Here is a 19,208-nt window from a genome sequence, read left to right on the forward strand (position 1 = left end):
ATTACTGAACAAACAGAGAGTGATAAGAATGAGAGGGAAAACAATTTACTCGTGTTCCAAAAACAGCCCAGTTCAGGAATTCCACAGGCTGGGAGAGGAGATAACCACCTCCTCGCACTTCTCTGCCTCCTTTATGTCATAACATAACCCCCCCCCAAGCAGTCCTAAAACAGCTGGGTCAAGCATACTGTACATTCCGCTCAGGCATCTCCTGCATGAGAACACGGAGAGGCATGGCATGGGAGCTGACTGTTATTGTGTGTTCCATTTCTGCCAAAATTACAATTCTGTCATCATTTACTCACCCTCATGTTGTTCCAAACCTGTTTGACTTCCTTATTTGGAACACAAAAAGATATGCAAGACAGGATGTTAGCCTCAGTCACCATTCACTTTCATTGCATCTTTTCTCCATACAGATAAAGACAATGGTGACTGAGGCTAACATGGCCTAAAGGCCAAAGCATACTTTGGTTTGGCTTGCTGTAAAAAAAAGAAAAAAAAAAAAAAGTCCTTTGAAAGGCTTAGTGCTCGATCGTGCACAAGATGGAATAGTCCACTTAAAAACGAAGTATACACGAGCCTTAACGTCACTTTTTGCATTCCACCGAAGGCAGAAAGACACTCTCAGTCACCATTTACTAAAAGTGAATGGTGACTGAGGTTATCACTTTGCCTAACTCCTTTTGTGTTAAATGGAAGAAAAAAAGTCAAAAAGGTCTGGAACAACATGAGGCTTATTAAATCATAGCAGAATTTTCATTTTTGGGTGAATCATTTCTTTTGGGTATCTCGCATTTGGGTAAAATCACTAATGTTGACCAAAAGGGTGGCACGTGTCGTGTATGGCTACAAGAGATTATGCAAGTGTGTACAGTAGTTGCCCCGAGGAAGCCATATAATGCGGGTGTCCAGACAGCTGAGAATGGGTGATGGGATACCACTGTGATCCTCACTAGGCATCGTGCAGAGCCCAGAATAAAAACAGAGACCCTAAGTACCACAGGGGATATCAGCGTGATTCTTGCTCGATATATCCAAACATCTCCTGGAGATAATTTTAGAAACAGTCAGCCAAGATGGGGGGAAGCCATCACAAATGCCAGCGGACACCGAACCATATTCAGGCCACCAAAAAAACTGTTTTATAACATATTTTAAGTGTCAGAAAAATATATTTATATTCATTACATATTGTTTTCTTAAAAATGACAAATGTATGGTTTTACAATAGTAACAGGACATTACACAGCTATAAATGTAACTCCACGACAGCCATGAACTTCTTAAACTGGAAAACAATGTCAGACTGTGATTTTTAATCAGACTTATTTAAACTCATTCTAACTGATGCCTCCAAGACTTTCACAACTCAATCTCACAATTTCAACAAAAAGCTAAATTCCCAAAACAATGATGTATATGTATATAATCTACAAATTATGAAAGCAAGACTTTTCATCTAGTCTTGTCTCTGCATAGTCCCATTATTTCCATGGGTCTTTTTTGCTTTATTTCCAAAGCAACCAAAGTTTTTCTATTTTCTGTTCAACAAAACTTTTCCTAATTCACAGGGGACAAAAAGCAAAGGCTTAGTTACGTGTTTGTGATGCAAGCAATTTCCCTTCTATTATTCATAAGAGAACATTCTTTCTAATGTGCTAAAAATAAATTGCATGGAATGTATTTGCCTAACATCAATGACTCACAAGTGACTCACTAGTTTCCCACCATTTAACGTAAAATGGATTAGAGACAAAGTTGCACTGGAGACAGAGATGAAAAGGAAAGCATTTACCTGTAACAGGTCATCACTGAGGACCTCTGTTTTCTCCGCTCTGTAAAAGAAGACAACAGGTCATTAGAAAAGAAACCCATATTTACCCTCGTGTGACCCCATGTACACATGCGTGGATGTTGTATTTTGGCTTCGATATACACAACCAAATTTGTATTTTCTGTAAACTAACTGATCTCAGTTCAGGAGACTCTGGGCTGTCCGTAAAGGGCTCAAATTGACATACAGAGTTATATGGCAAAACAACATGGTGCCGATCACAGCGGAGTTTGACTTTGGGAGAAACGCCTGTTTGAGTAAAAAAAATGTGTCTCTAGTTTCATCCGCCAAGCCATTTTAAAAATGTCATTGACTAATAGCAAAATGCCATGCTGCTAAACACAATGTACACTATAGTGTAGAATAGCACAAGGTTTTCATTCGAAATCCTATATTTACTGTGCATTTTCACATTAAGAAAAAAAAAAGTTGCTTTCAGAGGCTTTACATGGAGTTAGGATGAAAATATGTTGCATTTCGAACTCTTCTGAGACCAGTGTAGACAGACAACACACAGGAGGTCAAGTCATTCACTACATAGGGAGCATCCATAAACTTTCCTATGAAGCCGTACATTCAATCCAAACTTCCTATCAAAATACAGTTTCAGATTGATGTTGGCTGCAGACGATGGTTGGACCACACAACATGTATGGTAGACAAGGGACAATGGTACTCAGTCCAAAGATTCAGAATTTTTAATGTATACTTTCACTTTAACATAAGTGGCAATGTTTGGACAATGTTGGCCATTAATTGTGGCAGAATTAATTATGCTAAATTCTGATTAATAAAATGCTTCAGCACTGGATATCAATTGTTTGTTTGACATTGCAAAGAAAGAACATTGAGATTTAAAAGCAGGGAAAAAAACATTATAACAAAAGGTCAAATCAAGTCAAATAATTTTTATTTGTATAGTTTTTTTCATTTGTACTTTTCCTAATACACATCGTTCCAAAGCAACTTTACAGAAAAGAAGCTGTAATGTGTGTAAAATCTCAAACACATGAATAGCCAGCACTCCTGAAAACATAATTTGATTTAAAAAAAAATCTGACTTCCTATAGCTTTGTATTATTTAAAATTATAAATTATAAAACAACTTAGTGACGCTATACACATACTGCATTTTTAGGAAAACTATTTGCTCTAGAATTTTTATTTATTTTTTGCATGTTGATTAGGTGTTGCAAGTTACAACTCAAAAAGGGAAATACAAAATGCACACAGCAGTCACACTCAGATCTCAGGAGGTAAAAGACATTCTGTTTAAACAGAACATGAAGAGACTGAAATTCAAAGTGATATTAAACAATGGTTATAAACCAGGGTAAATAAAACTGAACCCTAGCCATTGTTAAAAGGATAGTGTAGAGAGGAGGAGTGTGGGGCCGGGCTGGAACAACGCACACCCGGTCCCCAATCGGCCTGATGGGGGCCGCGAGGGATAAGTCTCCTGACAGTTTCCAGTTTACATGGCCCAGATCACCTGCTTGGAGTGTCACGGACTAATTGTTGTGAAACATTCTTAAGTCAGAGGGACACAGTTTTGATCCAGACTAATAAAAAAGAGGAATATGTGGATTTGCACAAGTTTCCTGAGGTTTGTGAAATAATCTTTTTAAATTATATATATATATATATATCTGTATATTTGCAGATGATATACGATATATATTTTTATTGATATTTGCCTTTTTATCACAGTTAACAGTTACAGGGAACTGAAGATACAGTTGAAGTTTGAAGCTTACATACACCGACCTTAGCCAAATACATTTAAACTCAGTTTTTCACAAGTCCTGACATTTAATCATAGAAAACATTGCTTGTCTTCATCAGTTAGGATCACTAATTTATTTGAAGAATGTGAAATAATGGATAATAATACAGAGAATTATACATTTCAGCTTTTCATATCTTTCATCACATTCCCAGTATGTAAGAAGTTTTCATGCACTTTGTTAGTATTTGGTAGCATTGCCTTTAAATTGTTCAACTTGGGTCAAACGTAATGGGTAGCCTTCCACAAGCTTCTCACAATAAGTCGCTGGAATTTTGACACATTCCTCCAGACAGAACTGGTGTAACGGAGTCAGGTTTGTAGACGTCCTTCCTCCAGCATCTTCACAAGGTCCTTTGCTGTTGTTCTGGTATTGATTTGCTCTTTTTGCACCAAACTACGTTCATCTCTAAGAGACAGAATCGGTCTCCTTCCTGAGCGGTATGATGGCTGCGTGGGCCCATGGCGTTTATACTTGTGTACTATTGTTTGTACAGATGAACGTGGTACCTTCAGGCATTTGGAAATTGCTCCCAAGGATGAACCAGACTTGTAGAGGTCCACACTTTTTTTTCTGAAGTCTTGGCTGATTTCTTTATTTCTTTAGAAAAGAGACACCGAGTTTGAATGTAGGCCTTATAATACATCCACAAGTACACCTCCAATTCAGTACACCTCCTATCAGAAGCTAGTTGGCTAATTGTATAAAGGCTTGACATCATTTTCTGGAATTTTCCAAGCTGCGTAAAGGCACAGTTAGTGTATGTAACTTAGTGTATGTAAACTTCTGACCCACTGGAATGGTGAAATAGTCTATTAAAAATTAAATAATCTGTCTTTAAACAATTGATGGAAAAATTACTTGTGTCATGCACAAAGTAGATGTCCAAAAAGACTTGCCAAAACTATATTTAGCTAATATTAAATCTGTGGAGTGATTAAAAAAATGAGTTTTAATGACTTTTAATAACCTAAGTGTATGTAAACTTCTGACTTCAAATGTAGAGAGGGAGAATAAAACATCATCATGTAACACAGTCTCTTTAAATGAGACGGTGTTACACACTGGTCTATTAATGTGGTAAGACGATTGCAAGCAACAATAAAAACTGTGATTGGTCATTTACATGTCTCAGGTGGCTATCTCATGTGCAAGCGATTCTTGGTGCCATTGTGGTTTAAGAAGCTAATCGGCCAAACAGGAAAATGTATCGGGCGATGCAGCTCATCTAAAAATTCCAAATATCAGCCAATTCATCTGCTTAGGTGATATATCGGTCAACCACTAGCTGCAAACCCACTTATCTGTCTTTCTTCCAACTCCTTGTGTTCCATGGCAGACAGAAAGCCATTCGATTTGGGAACAACCTAAGTGAGTAAATGATGACAGAATTTTCAGTTTTGGGTGAAATATTCTTAGGTAAGTCTAGGAGCAGGTAACAGCTTTTGTGCATGCATGTATGTATTGTGTATGTTTAATGAAACCATCTGTCTGAAATGGGAGCCATAGGCATTTTCTTTCCCAGGGAATTTTAGCAGTCCACTATCAGCCTTGTGAACAAATAGTTAAGGCACTATTAATAGTAAACTAATAGAGGGCTTTGACCATGGCACAGATTTTGTCCTGTCTATCTGAGACAGAGAATATAAGAGGACAACACTGGTTCAGTTCTCTCTCTCTCTCTCTACACACACACACACACACACACACACACACACACACACACACACACACACACACACACACACACACACACACACACACACGTTGGTCTACCTATCATTATGAGGACTTTCCATAGACATAATGACTTTTATACTGTACAAACTATAGATTCTATCCTCTAAACCTAACACAACCCCTAAACCTAACCCTCACAGAAAACTTTCTGCATTTTTACATTTTCAATAAAACATTGTTTAGTATGATTTTTAAGCGATTTGAATTATGGGAACACTAGAAATGTCCTCATAAATCACATTTATAGCATAATACCCTTGTAATTACTAATTTGTAACTTACAAAATTGTCCTCGTAAATCACAAAAACACGCACACACACACACACACACACACACACATACACACCAAAACAATGAATCAAAGACAGGTTCAGTGACCTCATCTTGAAATTATCTAGATTATCTTTTTTATTGCTACCTTAAGGATCTCCAAATGACAACAGGTTGAAATTTGGTCAGATTTATGGGTCTATGAATTAATGTCAATATAAAGGCCAGCATTATCTAATAAAAGAGGCTGTGGCAATAACACACTGCTGAAATATTTCCTGTGTAACAAGGTGGATCATTATCGGTGTCCTCACAGCTACTCCTGTTGTGGCAACCATAACATTCAAAACTGATGAGGAAACCATGATATAACATACTAGTCTAAGCTTGTCCGTCATAACCTTGAGTATTAAATTCACTGTACATTCACATATTAATTGTTCTCCTAGAGGCAGACGGTAATTGTGTAAATTATTTCGTTTAAACTTCAGGGAAGTGTTTGGGAAACCTGTTTAAAAACAGTGATTATGTGTGCAATTCTGTTTGGTGACGCTAGTAGCAAGGAAATTACACAAAACTAAAATAAAAGTCCAAAAGTGAAAATTATGTCATAACTTACACTCATGTTGTTCCAAACCTGTATGATTGTCTTAAGTGAAACACAAAAGGAGATCTCAAGAAGCGTTTTAAGTTTCAAACTACGTTTAACTTGATAGAGCCACCAAAAAACGTGGTGTATATGACACGACGCAACCAAAGTGAGAAGCTTCAAAAGTATCTTTCTACAGGCATACACTGATGCATCCGAAGAAAATCCCTTATAATAAATATCTCAGACAGATTGATGCATTCAGTTGCAAAAATAATTGTGGAGAACTACAGGCCAATAACAGGCTTATGTTCAATAATATGGAAATAAACAATATATTGCCTTTGAAAGCCTCTTTTTTGTATTAAATGCTTTACACATCTACAACAATAACGCATTTTAATTATCTGAATTATTCAATTTTTATAATATTAAAATTATGTAATCATTATATATTGAATTATGGTTATTTTAGGGCATTCTCATCAAATATTTATGTTTAATTAATTGCAATTAATTTGAATAATTAAAAGGTGTACCATGCAATTATTTCAATTAAAAATGTTAATCGATCGACAGCCCTACTTTATTTTTCCCTCCCCAATTTTGAATGCCCAATTCGCTCTAGGTTCTCGTGGTGGCATAGTGACTCGCCACAATCCGGGTGTCGGAGGATGAACCTCAGTTGCCTCTGCGTCTGAGACCGTCAATCCACGCATCTTATCACATTGCTTGTTGAGCGTGTTTACCGCGTAGACCTAGCACATGTGGAAGCTTTACATTATTTTCTGCGCCATCCATGCACAACTCACCACGTGGCCCACCAAAAGCGAGAAGCCAGGCTGGATTCACTCAGCACGCAATGGATTCGAACTTGCGACTCCAGGTGTGGTAGTCAGCGTCTTTACTCGCTGAGCTACCCAGGCCCCTACATTTAAACAATATATACTGGCGGCCAAAAGTTTGGAATAATGTACAGATTTTGCTGTTTCGGAAGGAAATTTGTACTTAAATTCAGCAAAGTGGCATTCAACTGATCACAAAGTATATTCAGGACATTACTGATGTAAGAAAAACATCACCATCACTCTTTGAAAAAAGTAATTTTTGATCAAATCTATATAGGCCCCATTTCCAGCAGCCATCACTCAAACACCTTATACTTGAGTAATCATGCAAAATTGCTAATTTGGTACAAGAAAATCACTTGCCATTATATCAAACACAGTTGAAAGCTATTATGTTTGTTAAATGAAACTTAACATTATCCTTGTTTTTGAATTGCCACAGTAAGCAATAGACTGCCATGTTTTAAGGTCAATAATAGGTCAAAAATGGCAAAAAAAAGAAACAGCTTTCTCTAGAAACTTGTCAGTCAATCATTGTATTGAGGAATCAAGGCTATACAATGCTTGAAATTGCTAAAAAAAAACTGAAGATTTCATAAAAGGTGTACACTACAGTCTTCAAAGACAAAGGACAGAAAGAGATGTGGAAGACCAGATGTACAACTAAACAAGAGGATAAGTACATCAGAGTCTCTAGTTTGAGAAATAGACGCCTCACATGTCTTCAGCTGACAGCTTCATTGAATTCTACCCGCTCAACACCAGTTTCATGTACAACAGTAAAGAGAAGACTCAGGGGTGCCTTATGGGAAGAATTGCAAAGAAAAAGCCACTTTTGAAACAGAAAAACAAAAAGAAAAAGGTTAGAGTGGACAAAGAATCACAGACATTGGACAACAGATAAATGGAAAAGAGTGTTATGGATCTTAACCCCATTGAGGTTTTGTGGGATCAGTTAGACTGTAAGGTGCGTGAGAAGTGCCCGACAAGCCAGCCACATCTATGGCAAGTGCTGCAGGAATTGTGGGGTGAAACGTCACCAGAGTATCTGGACAAATTGACAGCTAGAATGCCAAGAATCTGCAAAGCTGTCATTGCTGAGCATTGAGGATTTTTTTATGTGAAATCTTTGAAGAAGTCATTTTTATAGTAATTTTTCACATTATTAATGTCCTGACTATACATTGTGATCAGTTGAATGAAACTTTGGTGAATAAAAGTACCAATTCCTTTCCATAAGAGCAAAATCAGTTTAAAGGGATTCGCTTTTATACAAAAAGTATCAAATTAGTCTATGTGGCTTATCATGTTTAACACTAAAAACAACACGTGAAAATGCGTGCCACTTTGAACAAGTTTCTCTTATAGACGTCAAGTTTTTCAATGAAAAATAAATTTACATTTCGGTTTGTTTCTCACCAAAACCTATTGCACTTGCATGCTTTCAGTAGACTTGGAATATGACACACAAGCAGTGACAGACTACTTTAATGACACATTTGGGTCCTTATTCAAGCTTTAAAGGGAGTCGCTATCAACTGCCGATCAACTATATGGAATAGACAGACCGTCATGTCAAAGGTGTTAGGAAACTCAACTAAAAAAAGCATAGGCCTACATTTGTCATTTATTCCACTGTTAGGCTACATCTATCAACAAAGTTGACTTTATTATGGTAATTTGAAGATCTTATGTCAGATTGTTGTCATCAGCAAAAAGCAATAAACAATTCTTCCCATTGCAATTATAGAAAACTAATTGTGCAGAATTTATCAGCATTTGCATTTGGCTGACCATGGCTGATTTGGTGAAGACATAACAAAGGTTCTGAATAACTCGCCATTTTCATTTTTATAGCGCTTATCACAACACACATCATTTCAAAGCAGCTTTACAGAACATTACAATATTACCGATTTTTCTGTTAAAGCATAATGTCTTCGATTCATGATAGTGCAGTTTAATAAAAATTAAAAAAACACGATTGTAAATTGTGCCTTAAAATAAATAATAGATATAATTACATTTATATTTAGACCCCCAGTGAGAAATGATCAGTCAAAGCTCAAAAGCCTGATTCTGTGCCGTTTGTACCGTATGTCTTCGTTTAGTCTGCCATGTTACCAAATATCTCAGCCCCAGTTCCTCCTCCAACCAAAACTGCACAGTTGTAACCTCGTGACAGTGGAGAACAGCTGCTTTCAATTAACACAGGAGGACATGAAAAAAGACCCAGAAGACTACGTGAAATCCAGCTCAAGAACTGAAATAGAAGATTTTAATTAGAGAAAAATGGCATTGCACCCCAAAGGGAAAGATAACAACAACAAAACAATTATACTTTATCTTTAGGCCGTACATTTCCGTATCTTAAATAAAAAAATGAATGAGTAAGGTTTGGCCTGAGTCACCATGTCCGTTCATGGATCGAGTTGGGCATTACATATTGATGTCAACAGATGAACTCTTTTAACTGACTTCTTGATTTCTCTGTTCATTTAAACCAGGCATGCTTTTACTTGACTACACTTTACAATCTTGCAGATTTTACCACTTTGCTGAAACTAACAGGCCCCAGGCGCCTGAAAAGCCCTGCGGTGAGCTGACAATAGTTCTGCATCATCAGCAAACTGACAGGTGGTTGTAGCCTTGGATAAACTGCGAGGTAACGTGGCACTAAAGTGCCTTGTGCAGCTTAGATCACGGAGTATAAAAATAATCACATCTCTAAGACTAATGTTACATGCTTTACATGCAAAACCACCCAAGATCATTGCTGGATCTATCTCGGAGTTGATTCTTTGATTTCATTCACAGAAATGAAACTTCCTTTGTAAGTCTTCCTGTTTAAAAAAAGAATAAGGAGGGATTTCCTTTGAGGGGCTGTATGCCGAACACTGTGTACTGCCTCCTCACAATCACAGGAACCATGGGACCAGCTGAGCCCTGTGTCCAGCCATCCTCCCCCACACCCTTCCTTATGACCCTCAACCGCTTCATGTCTGCGTTCTGCATCACATTGTACTGATTTATTTTTTGCCAAATAAATTCACGAAAAGATTAGAATTCCATGCGGCTACAAGATATTCAGCTGTACACTTTTGGGGTATTTACAGACAGAATCAGTCTTATATTTTATGAGATTTGTATTAGGTTATTTAGCAAATAGCTCTGTTTTGTTGCTCCAATCTAAAATTGTAAATGAAAAAGTAAAGAAAACTAGATGGGTACATTTCCTGAAGAAAATGAGTGACCCCAGTCAGGCTTCCTAAGAAACCAATTGACCCGGTTGCTAGGGTAGGTAGAGTCACATTAGGTTAACCTCCTCGGGGTCGCTATAATGTGGTTCTTGCTCTCAGTGTGGCGTGTTGTGCGTGGATGCCGCGGAGAATAGCATGATGCTTCCACACGTGCGGTAACGCCCTCAACAAGCCATGTGATAAGATGCAAGGATTGACTGTCTCAGACACAGAGGCAACTGAGATTTGTCCTCTGCCACCCAGATTGAGGCGAGTCACTACACCACCACGAGGACCTAGAGCACATTGGGAATTGGGCATGCCAAATTGGGGAGAAAAAAAATATATTTTTTAATTTCAACCAGCAGTCTAAAATGTAGTTATACCCTCACCATACCAATAATAGGCCTACAATAAAAAAAAGGGAGGGAAGAAAAACAATATTTCATTCTGACAAATCACACTGCTGAATGGTTTATGCTTGGCCGTACAGCAGGAAACCTGCAGAGCTAGATATTTTACAACTTAAGGTTAAATACCTTTGCTAGCGGGACTGTTAGCCTATGGGCATCTGCAAATATTTGAGGCACAGAGTTGTGAATATCATGAGGGATTTGGAAGGTGGTGTCGTTTGCTTACCATGAAGCTTATAATATACGAATTGAGATTCTGTGGATTTTAAAAATAAATTAAAACTACATTTACTTAAAAATCCTTAATTACTATGCATGCAGTCCTTAATTTGGACAGCTCTCATTATGAGTAATGCATTCGGCTGTCTTGTGTAGGTGGATAAACCTCCCTCTTTATAGCAGACAGTAGTTTTGTGAGGCCCAGCAAGATTGAGGGGGCTGTTAACTTCCTGGTTTTCCAAACTTTGACTGAAATTGCCTTGTCCCTGTTGGGCTCAGTGTGAACACTGTAGTTAGTTACTGGCATATCTAATCTTATACTGCTCCATTATCATCGAGTTAGCCAAAAGTCTCTGGTGGCTGATCGAATGGCCTACGTTTAAAAGGAATGATTCCAAGAAAATGGAGGCTAAAAGGTCAGGTTAACCACCAAGTCAAGTCAAGTGGTTTTTATTGTCGTTTCAACCATATACAGTTAGTACAGTACACAGCAAAACGAGACAACGTTCCTCCAGGACCATGGTGCTACATAAAAACAACAAAGGACCAACATAGGACCACATGAGACTACACAACGGAATAAAATACCTATATAAACTACCTATATATACCTATATAAAGTGCACGTGCAAACATGTGCAAAAAGTACAGGACAGTACAACAATTTACTGACAATGAACAGGACAATAGACAGTGCAGCGCCGACCAGTACTCAGTAGTGCAAAATGATGACAGTTTCTAAAAATGTAAACGTAACATACTATGAGATAATGTTCTATGCATATAGCAGTTATTGAGGTAGCAGACAGTTATAAAGTGACAGTTATTAAAGTGCAACTCAGGACACGTGTGTGTCAAACCAGTCTCTGAGTATTGAGGAGTCTGATGGCTTGGGGGAAGAAGCTGTTACACAGTCTGGCCGTGAGGGCCTGAATGCTTCGGTACCTCTTGCCAGACGGGAGGAGGGTAAAGAGTTTGTGTGAGGGGTGTGTGGGGTCGTCCACAATGCTGGTTGCTTTGCGGATACAGTGTTTTTTGTAAATGTAACAAAATTTACAAAAACCACCAGGTAAATGAGGACAGTTGCTAATTAGGTGCATCCCTCCACCCAAACATACTATGATTGGTAAAATTAGAAAGGTTTGTGATATCTGATGATGCCAAGACAAGCAGGATAACTGATAGGAAAATGGGCCGAAACGTGCCAAATTCCAAGATAAAATGTTAAATTGCATCCATCTCAGTTCACTTGGCTGTAAAAATATATTTCAAGTCTGTTTATAACCAAACAAGCTATTGCTTGTCTTGAGGGGGAAAAAAGGTCTCCAACACCTCCCTGACAGACCAGTGAACCTGAAGCGATTCAATTGGATTTGGGTGAGAACAGACTAAAATTAACTCAATATTCACTTGACTCACAATCTTGACTTCAGCAGTCTCCTTGGCGATCATGATTTCAATTTCGATTATATTTCCTAGCACCATCTAGTGCCGGAGATCTTCTATATTGACATAACAACCTCCACGTTTTTACCAGGACAGCTTAATTGTCAACTAGTATGTTATAACAGTTAGTCTCCATTTGGGATCCCACACAAATGAATGGGGAGAGTCGTAAACTGACACCTACCTGTTACAAAATTGTCTGTGACTTCTCTTGTAAAACAGCAAATTTATCGTAGTAAACTCCACACATAGTTAATTCCAAAGGATTTTTCATGTAAAACATGTTGAAGATTAGCAGACAAATAGTCGATTCATTAACTGATGAGCTGTTTCTTCACAAAAGCAGTTTATTCAACACAATAAAGCATCTCCTCCCTAGACATCCATTAAAAAAAACTGCCTATTTTCTACTCGCCAGTGTACCGCCCTTAGAATGTCTATGGGATCCCTGTGTTATGCTATTTTATGCTAAGCTTGTAGGGTTCCGCTAGCTCTCTGCGCGTGCTAACCATTAGGAAGTGCAGTAATCGAGCTTAAAAATCTCGATTGTGCCAAGAGACTGCAATAACTATTTTTACCGATTGGAACGATTCAGAACAATGGATTAAACCACTGAAGTCACATGGTTTACTTTTATACTGTCTTTGTGCTTTTTGGAGCTTAAAGGTTTTAATCACCATTCACTTACATTGTAAGGACCTACAGAGCTGAAATATTCTTCTAAAAATCGTTCTGTTCTGCAGGAGAAAGAAAGTCATACACATCTGGGATGACATGAGGGTGAGTAAATTAGGGAATTTTCATTTTTGGGGGGTGAACTATAACTTTAAGAATGCAGTTTGAGGCTTTAATCAACAGAGTCAGATAGTGATGACCATGCACATACCATTTCAATGTAGGATACAGAGAGCGAGCTCAAAAGTAAGGATATTAAACACTAGAATAGTCGGCATACAAGAATTGTATTTTGATTAAGAGTCCGAGGATGTTCTCAATGTACCTGTATTATCTTTAGTAATCTAACAGATAGCTTATTTTAAGGATTTCCCATTAAGATTTAGTATTAAATAAACAGTTGCGAGGCCACAACGGAACCTATAGACAGTCATTTGTGCTGCGTTGCATTTAAACCGAATATATATTAAAGTTTACATTTTGCTCAAACAACTACGCCAACTGAAAATATAATGTACCACAAGGAAGAAACTTTAAGATTAATCTGGGTAGTCATTCGGCTAACGCCTTGACAACACAACAACAACATAAGAAACCGTGGCGAGCTGTCTATGCCCGTGTATAAGAGGGCAAATACAAATACAAACTTTAAATCTATACTTGCCTCCCAACTGTTTGATTGGCGAGCTGTTTCATCCGATTAAACTGTTTCTTCATTTTGGTGGCGTCGGCCTCGAAACACAGTTTTTAGGACGTGGAGAGTGTGTTCGTCGATGCCGCATGAGCCGAAAGATCCTTGATCGCGGTGATGGTGAAGTCGTGTGGGTAGTTACATTAAAATGACTCGGTGTACGGTTAGCTCAAACAGCTAGAAAAAACCAACTCAACCAGGCGACAGAAAAACAACAACTGTAGTGTAAAGAAAGTTAGCTCCGGTGAGTAGCGGTCCATGTCACAACTCTTCTCATTCGAGGGAGTGAGCGGTGTTTTCAACATATGCCAGCCCGTGGCATCTACGGGAGAGAGTGGCAATACATGGCAGCGGGACGATCACTCCATCACGGGTACTGTTTGTTGCACAGCTCCGATCAACGCAGCTCCGAGCTGATCATGATGACATTCATGTGGACGGACGCAAGGGCTGCTTCAAAGCCCCGTAAGCTGACTAAGTAGACAGCATTTATTTAGGGGCATTCCAAGTCTGCTATGATCCCTAAAACAGCTGCCTGTCTGTCTGTGTAGGCATTTCGCTATGTTTTAACACACAGCCAGGAAGCCTACGTCGAGTTCAGTCTCTCAAATTACCTACTGCGCTACACTCCCTATCTGCAGTGTTCATAAAGTCCAATGTAGGACTTTTACGCCATTAACGTTTAGCCAAAATATTCTCTTTTTAAGTGCTCAACTGGGATTAAAGGGATATTCCGGGTTCAAAACAAGTTAAGGCCAATCGATCGCATTTGTTGCATCATTTTGATTTCCACAAAAAAATATTTTGATTCGTCCCTCCTTTTCTTAAAAAAAAAAACAGCAAAAAAATCGAGGAACAGAGCAATGATCAATGAACAATGAAAGTGAATGGAAGTGAGTTTTTGAGAGTTTAAAGGCAGAAATGTGAAACTTATAATTTTTATAAAAGCACTTATATTAATTATTCTGTTAAAACGTATGTTTAGTATATTTGCGCTAGTTGCGTAAATTGTCTTTTTTTACAGTAATTTTTTAGGGTTTGTTGACACTACATTGTCATGCCAACCAAGTTGTAAAATTGGTAATAACTTTACACAGAAAGGGTATATAATCGATTTTATCGTTAACCCGCATATTGTTCTAGTTTATGTCTAGTGGCTTTTGACAAGGCGGATTTTAACGTTCACAAAATTTAATTGTAAGTGATCACTGTAACCCAGAGGGGCAAGTCAAATTTTTTTGTGGTAATCAATATTATGCCACAAATTATATCGATTGAATATTCATTTAATAAATAGCTCACTCATCTCATCAGAGTTTGACAGTTACTCGCACTTATCTTATGCAAACACAAATTTCCCTTTCTAACAACGCGGTTCAAACTACCGCTACTTATATCGACAGTAGGCTAACCGACGAGAAAAATAAACACTTTAAACATTCTTCCTTTATACGCATTTTTTTTTTATTCCTTGTTATCTATAGATTTGTGCTAACTTGACATTGTCTCCTTTGCACTAAGTAAAGAGCAAAAATAAATTAACGGGATGATTCTCAGAGCCCTTCTACCTGTTGCGCTTTCAAGGTAACACAAAGCATAACATTCTATGGGCGGTGCACCGGCGAGGAGAGGTTGTTTTTTTAACATGGATGTCTATGGAGGAGATGCTTCAGTGTGCTGAATAAACGTTTTTTTTTTTTTAGGAAACATCTCATCACTTAATTAATTGACCGCCTATCTGCTAATCTTCAACATGTTTTACACTAACCTCTTGGGGCTCAGTGGTCACATACGTGGACAGCACATTTTAGCTCTTATGTCCACAATTGTGTTCACTGTTGAATTGGTGGTGTTATGGACACGTATGGGGGTACTTACACTGCCATCTGGTGGTGTTAGAAGTTTATAATACACTATGATCAAAATTCAAAATGGCGACGAACACAAGGGAAGACTCAAGTGGAAGCTCTATACACAAACGTCTACCAGGTAAGAAGTTCTGTCATATTTCATGGCTTATTCTGATTTAGATATTTATAAAAGCCTTGTATATTTGTCATGACATGCATTTTTTTTAAAAAGTGTAAAACTATCAACTTTGTAGGTCGCTAAACATGAAGTACACGTAAGTGTACTTATGGACTAACGCTCCTTGAAACAGCTGATATGCTAGTAAACATGCACAGATGTAAAATGGGGAAAAACTCTAGCTCTGATCCAGCTAAAAAGCTGTACATGGTCCCAATGAAATAACTAACAATTAAATCACTAAAATACATACATACATGTATGTATACATAAATTAGTTGGGTTGAAAATGTTAGTAAAAATGTTATATGCTAGTAAAAATGTGCACATGTAAAATAGCTTGCATTGGTTGTGTTGAAAATGTTAGTAAAAATGTAATATGCAAGTAAAAATGTTATATGCTAGTAAAAATGTGCACATGTAAAATAGCTTGCATTAGTTGTGTTGAAAATGTTAGTAAAAATTTAATATGCTAGTAAAAATTTGCACATGTAAATTAGCTTGCATATTATCCAATTGGAATAAATAACAAATAAATAATGCAAACCTACATACATAAATTCATTTGTATTTTATTGTATCATGTTTTTATTTCCAGAGCGTTTTTCTGTGCAAAGAGCATTGGAGCTACTTGGGTTAATTGATGGAGACAACTCAGATTTGGACGTGTCTGACAATGATGATCCCATCCTGGATGGCAATTACCAACCATCACCACAGGAGGAAAGCAGCAGTGAGGACAGTAGTGATGATGAGGACCCCATTTCTGAGCCCACTGACCACAGCTTAGGATGCAAACATGCAGATAGTGCAGATAATGGTTAGCCAAGACCCAGTAGATATTTGTTTATTTTATGCAGTTAGGGCCTTAGGGCTATGTGAAGGATTGGAAGGAAAATATAATTTACAAAACTTGTTGACAGGTTCATGGACAGGGACAGAGACAGGAACTGAGACAGGTACAAGTACAGGTTCATCCCGCACTCTCAGACGTCGCCGTCAAAGTCTGATTGAGGCTGATAGCTCAGAAGATAACTTGAAAGAGCCAACACCAAGACCAAGCCAAACAAAAAAAAAGAAAAAGGGAGACTCTGAACAAGGTACTTGTTATTGTTGTACCTCAATTACTTACATGGGTAAAAATGTAACTTCCTACAATAAATACTATTGTTATTCTGATTCTGGTTGTGCAGGACGTGGACTACGCTGGAAGGCTACACCATTGAGGCCAAACCTGGCAGAGTATCTGCATCAGGACGAAACTGATCTAGGCAGACATGGCTGGACCCCACTAGAATATTTTGAACAGTACATTGATAGAGATTTGATGATGACGATTGCAGAATGCTCAAATATTACGTCAATGTCTAAGAGTGGGGAGCCACTTAACATGACAGTAGATGAGGTTTACCACTTATTTGGTGCTTGTATTTTGATGTCCTGCATCCGATACCCAACCATTAGGATGTACTGGTCCAAAGCCTTGAAAATCACTGCCATCACTGACAAATTTACACGTGCCAGATTCTTCAAACTGAGGGGAGCAATAAAAGTGGTTATTGATCATGATGTGCCAGAAGACCTGAGAATGTCTGACAAATTCTGGAAGGTGAGGCCTTTTCTGGATCGGATTCTACGAGGCTGCTTGTCTCTGAATCGACCTGATTGCGCATCTATTGATGAGCAGATGATTCCTTTCACAGGAGCCTGTCCGTACAGACAATATCTGCCAATGAAGCCAAACCCAGTTGGCATAAAGAACTTTGTTTGTGCTACAGCTGATGGCATTGTGCTTGACTTTGAGCTGTATCAAGGCACAGGTTCACTGATTGAGAAAGTCGAAGAACCAGAGGGCCGGAGTTTGGGATGCTTAGTCATCGAGCGTCTGTGCCAAACTCTGCATCGTGGCACAAAGGTGTATTGTGACCGGTTCTTCACCACCATCAAATGTGTGCAACGAATGATGGAGAAAGAGCTGTACATGACTGGTACAATAATGAAGAACCGACTTGCTGAAGCAAAGCACAAGTTACCCAGTGACAAAGCCATGAAAAACGCAGGAAGAGGTACCTCATCAGAAGTTTCTGCTGAAGATGGAAAGTTGTGTGTAGTGAAGTGGTACGACAACAAACCAGTATTGATGATTTCTGTTGTTCATGGTACGCAGCCAGAAGACACCTGCCAGCGCTGGGACAAGAAAATTAAACAATACGTCACTGTCTCACGACCAAGCATTATCCGTGAGTACAACATCAAGATGGGTGGAGTTGATTTGATGGATAGAATGATAAGTTACTATCGAATGAGCACCCGTACTAAGAAGTGGACAATGCGGATGGTAATGCACTTCACAGATCTGGCTTTAGCCAACAGCTGGTTACTCTACCGAAAAGACCATGCAGTATGTGCTGGATCAAAGACAAGACCAATCCAGTTCCTTCAGTTCCGCATGGAAGTGGCTACGATCCTCTTGGCCCAGCATCACGGTGCAGATGCAGACCTTTCGAAACAGTCAGAGGAAGAAAAAAAAAACCAGGGAGTGAAACGTCATGTGACAGCGTTGCCCCATATTTCGGTCCGCAGGAGGGCTACTGCCCACCTCCCAGAGATGATCGGCCTGAAAAATGCAATGCGCTGCAGACAACTAGGTTGCATTGGAAGAACCCGAGTGCGTTGTATGACCTGCAAAGTTTTCTTGTGTTTGCAAACTGAGCGCAACTGTTATTCAGCCTTTCACAAATAAGTGATGGCAGTGATTCTCAAGGTGTGTACATGTTCCTTGGTTCCTCCTTGTTCTCAGACTCAGTGAAGGTCAATGACCTCTGGGCCTCTGTAAGCAGGCCTGGTCCTTCAGTGCTCAGTTATAACAGTCTTTAACATGTTCCATTTTTTACATAACCAATCCAAAATGTCACATGAGCTACTCACCTACCATGTTTTTTTCACTATGATGTTCAAAACACATTAGTAGCCTAATGCAAGATTGGCTATTTAAAATGCTTTTCAATGTTTTATATTTTGTTACAGACATAAAATGTCATCCTGCAACTGTTTTGCAGCATATCTAAATGTTCCAAACACTATTTTTAACTGTCCAAAATGGGCAAAAATGCAATGTTTCCATGTTGTTTTTACTCTATGATAGTCAAAACATGTTTAAAAAACAAGTGTATGTGTTATTAATACATTAAAAACAGTCAGGAAAAAGACTGCTGTGTTCAAGGCAGAAATAAAGAGTTTTTCATTCTATTACACAAAGGTGACTTTATTGTGTTTTATGGAAATTCGGATCATGAATCCACATATGTGGACATAATCTTTCTCTAAAAGTACATTGTATCAAAAGATGATACTTAGTTTTTATTCTAATTAGGTTAAAACAAGCCCAAATAGCAAAGAGAAATGAAAAAATGCATGTAAAAAAC

The 19,208-nt window shown here is 38.3% G+C and overlaps 2 protein-coding genes across 3 annotated transcripts in view; one reads left to right on the plus strand and one right to left on the minus strand.

The window, feature by feature from the left end:
• The window catches only part of LOC127627009 (rho GTPase-activating protein 17-like), a 30,081-nt gene extending 15,599 nt beyond the window's left edge, over nt 1-14,482 (minus strand). Inside the window, exons 1-2 of one of the 2 annotated variants that reach the window (XM_052103199.1) lie at nt 13,729-14,482; nt 1,799-1,838 (exon numbers count right to left, since the gene is read on the minus strand). In XM_052103199.1, coding sequence (XP_051959159.1) covers nt 1,799-1,838; nt 13,729-13,781 — 93 coding nt within the window. In that variant the 5' untranslated portion in view covers nt 13,782-14,482. The remainder of the gene's footprint in view (nt 1-1,798; nt 1,839-13,728) is intronic. The other variant, XM_052103200.1, reaches the window with a different exon arrangement.
• Nucleotides 14,483-15,634: 1,152 nt separating this feature from the next.
• On the plus strand, nt 15,635-19,003 carry LOC127627011 (piggyBac transposable element-derived protein 3). Its single transcript, XM_052103201.1, has 4 exons — nt 15,635-15,744; nt 16,382-16,603; nt 16,707-16,883; nt 16,977-19,003. The coding sequence occupies exons 1-4, from the start codon at nt 15,687-15,689 to the stop codon at nt 18,524-18,526; spliced, it is 2,007 nt and encodes a 668-aa protein (XP_051959161.1). The 5' UTR covers nt 15,635-15,686; the 3' UTR covers nt 18,527-19,003.
• The last annotated feature ends 205 nt before the right edge of the window (nt 19,004-19,208 follow it).

This window comes from Xyrauchen texanus, chromosome 33 (genome assembly GCF_025860055.1).
Source record: "Xyrauchen texanus isolate HMW12.3.18 chromosome 33, RBS_HiC_50CHRs, whole genome shotgun sequence".
NCBI classification, from domain to species: Eukaryota; Metazoa; Chordata; class Actinopteri; order Cypriniformes; family Catostomidae; genus Xyrauchen; species Xyrauchen texanus.

Bases quoted from the DNA above. Each gene is read 5' to 3' on its own strand.
- LOC127627011 (XM_052103201.1), top strand. From the start codon at position 15,687: ATGGCGACGAACACAAGGGAAGACTCAAGTGGAAGCTCTATACACAAA. The intron at 15,745-16,381 runs GTAAGAAGTTCT...TTTTATTTCCAG, and splicing joins TATACACAAACGTCTACCAG to AGCGTTTTTCTGTGCAAAGA. The intron at 16,884-16,976 runs GTACTTGTTATT...CTGGTTGTGCAG, and splicing joins AAAGGGAGACTCTGAACAAG to GACGTGGACTACGCTGGAAG.